The sequence below is a fragment of the Cibotium barometz genome, chromosome 29 (assembly GCF_041138505.1).
Source record: "Cibotium barometz isolate CiBa-2024 chromosome 29, ASM4113850v1, whole genome shotgun sequence".
Classification (NCBI taxonomy): domain Eukaryota; kingdom Viridiplantae; phylum Streptophyta; class Polypodiopsida; order Cyatheales; family Cibotiaceae; genus Cibotium; species Cibotium barometz.
In genome coordinates, this window is record NC_141074.1 from 14,795,166 (window position 1) to 14,798,461 (window position 3,296).

At 44.5% G+C, this 3,296-nt stretch overlaps 1 protein-coding gene across 1 annotated transcript; it reads left to right on the plus strand.

The window, feature by feature from the left end:
- Positions 1–514: 514 nt before the first annotated feature.
- On the plus strand, positions 515–2,871 carry LOC147621887 (uncharacterized). The gene has a single exon (XM_086823632.1). It carries the CDS (start codon positions 588–590, stop codon positions 2,661–2,663), a length of 2,076 nt encoding a protein of 691 aa, XP_086679758.1. The 5' UTR covers positions 515–587; the 3' UTR covers positions 2,664–2,871.
- The last annotated feature ends 425 nt before the right edge of the window (positions 2,872–3,296 follow it).

A 3,296-nucleotide genomic window follows, 5' to 3' on the forward strand; every position in this document is an offset into this window, starting at 1 on the left:
TCACCTTGAGAAAATTCATTACTTGTGCAAACTAAGTTGTGTTTGTTTGGTAAGGTCATTCAAGTGTGTACTTTCTTACTTCACAAACCCAAAAATTTCCAGGGGGTGATTTGACGTAGATCTCACCCCATGACGGTGCCATGAGAGAGAAAGAGAGAGGCTTTGTATCAACTTAATGATCTAGAGAGACCAATCGATGCAGAAGACTCGAACCCGGGTGGGTCCATGTCAAGCCAATGGCAATTCCACTAGCCCCTTTTGCCCCATGACGATGGGCAGTAGAAAGGTAGTAGAATTGTCCTCTTTTACAAACACCCGACTAGAGAGAGAGGGGGGGGGGGGGGGATTCTAGAAGGCAAAGAGAGAGAGTGTGTGTTTGGATTAGAGAGAGAGAGAGGAGAGAGAGAGGAGAGAGAGAGAGGATTCTAGAAGAAAAAGATTTAACTTGATTGCATTATAGCTCACCTCATGCAGCAAGCATCAGACCACATCGCCTCATTCTTTGATTTAAAGCAGTGGATAGCCATAGCCCCCTATCATCTATTCTCTATTTTTTTTCTCATTATACCCCAAAAAAAACCCACAAAATGCCTGTTTCTTGCCATCTAGCCAGAAATATTCATTTCCCTGCAGTTTTAGTATGTAGTTTGCTCATACTTGGGCTCACCTTGTTTAGCAGATGCTCTCATGCAGGCACAGGAGCCCATGTAGGCTCATTGTGGGAGCTCAGTATTGCCAACTTGGGCAACAATCCGGCCAATTCTGGCACCTGCTTCAGCATTAACTCGTTGGAGATAAACAGCATTAACTCGTTGGAGATAAACAGCAGTTTGCCTGTTTTGCATTCCAAGAGTGGGAGCTTCTCTCTCAAGCTTTTCTGGGATTTCTCTGCATGTAGCTGCAACGCTTCAGTGGAAAATACTGCCTCTGGTATGCCAGTGTGGAGTCCAAATGCTTTCTCCAGCTCTGTTAAATCTTCTAATCAAGCTTGCAGTCTTCATTTCGACGTAAATGGGAACTTGGTGCTTGCACACGGTGATTTTATGCTGTGGGAAAGCCGCACAAATGGATTGAACGTGCAAGCTTTGCAGCTTCTTGACAATGGCAACTTAATCCTTCTTAGCAAGGCTAACCACGTGATTTGGCAAAGCTTTAATGATTCAAAAACCACCTTAATTGCACGATTCGCTTCTGCAAGAAGAGATTTGCAGGAGATTAATCAATCAGCTGGGGCTCCGGCCTATGCAGCACCTGATTATGATGGGTTCTCTGATGGAGGCCATAGAAACAAGGGAGATCTGGCTATGGAGATTGTGTTTCCTGTGGCTGCTTCTCTTGTGGTTGCTTTTTGCGTCGCCCTAGTGCGTTTCAGGAGAAAAGCAAAATTAGCAAGCCAGAAAGCTGCCCAAATGAGCAAAAGATCAAACCATGTTGATGAGATTATATTGGAGAGTCTTGCTCCTGGGTTACCGCCAAGGTTCACATATGCAGAGATGCAGGAGGCCACCAATGGGTTCCAAAAAAAGCTTGGCGCAGGTGGCCATGGCGCTGTGTATGCAGGAATTCTACCATCTTCCGGTACCAAAATTGCAGTAAAAGTGTTCATTAACACAGCCAGCACTGCCTGCAGAAAGGGTTTCTGCGCGGAGGTGATGTCTATTGGTGAGAAAAGGCACCATAATCTGGTGCAGCTCTGTGGTTTCTGTGTAGAAGATGAGCACAGAATGCTTGTTTATGAGCTGATGGTGAATGGGTCGCTCAACAAAGTGCTTTTTGGCGGAAAAGCAAGAGATTCAAAGGATGTGGAAGATCAACAAAACGCAGAAGGGCTGCTTCTGAGCTGGGAGAGAAGACAAGCCATTGCCATTGATACTGCGAGGGCTCTTGCTTTTCTTCATGAGGGGGATGAGCAAAGCAGAGTTATACACTGTGATGTTAAGCCGGAAAATATACTGCTTGATGAGAATTGGGAAGCTAAGGTTTCAGATTTTGGGCTTGCTAAGCTCTTGTGGGCGGGCGGACACCATGACGGAGAAGACTACACAGACCATGTGGGAAAGCTAACTCCGCCCACAAATGGCAAGTCCTTCCCGTCGCCGATGCCGGACGGCACGGGCTTATCCTTTTTGTCTAGTCTAACCTCTTTCAAGGGTGTAAGAGGCACCTTGGGCTACCTCGCACCCGAATGGGTTCGGGCGGACGTAGGGCTTGACACCATCACTGTGGCCTCTGATGTGTATAGTTTTGGCATTGTGCTCCTCGAGCTTGTAGCTGGCCGTCGCTCCATGGTGCCCGGACATCCCTTCTTGCCTGGCCATGCATTTGACCTCCTCGCCAATGGCCATGACCTAACCGACCTCCTCGATTCCCGCCTTCAAACAACATCCTTGGATCTCATCAATGTCCAAAGATTTGCCACTATAGCACTCTGGTGCCTCCAAGAGAATGTGGTCCTCCGTCCCACCATGGCCAATGTCCTTGACATGCTCACCAACTATGCACCTATGTCATCACCACCATTTTGCAACTACTTTGCTGGCTCCTCTCACTTCTTTGACGAGGATGATCACCAGTATCATCACCACATATCTAGCACCACCACATTAGAATCATCTACAACAACAAGACACTCATGGGACATTTCCATACTCTCTGGTCGCTAACGTAGATGCCACTCTTGAGGATGAAATTATTGTGTATCCGATGTATATGGTCATGTAAGTGCATGCCCTCTATTACTAGATATTTTGTAACTAAGTGCATGCCCTTTATTACTATATATTTTGTAACTAAGTGCATGCCCTTTATTACTATATATTTTGTAACTACAAGAAGATGTCTGGGTGACATGTATAATTTCTTTTTAAAGTACGGGTGACTTAGATCACAAATGCATGATGCTCAAGCATGAAAATCACAAAGTTTGTTCCTTACAATGCTAACTTATCTACTTAAGAGTTCAAATCAAAATTCAAACAATTTACAATCTTTATCCACATATGATTGAACCCTATATCTTTTCTCAATCTCACATAGGACATGCAATTCTAAAGAAATAGGCACATACGTGCACATCTTTGTTTGTTGTAAGCATGTGTATTGGTGTTTACATGTGAGTGTGCTTGTGTATCTATGCAAGTGCACAATGAGATGCCATACAATTAAATTATTTTAGATCCCTTCTTCTAGAAAATATAAGCAGTCCAAAAGTTTACGTGTAATAACGAGGTAATAAGGGTGTGAGTAATTTATCAAAGTGAAAAAAGCTGGGTGGATAAGAAGCTAGCCAACCATAA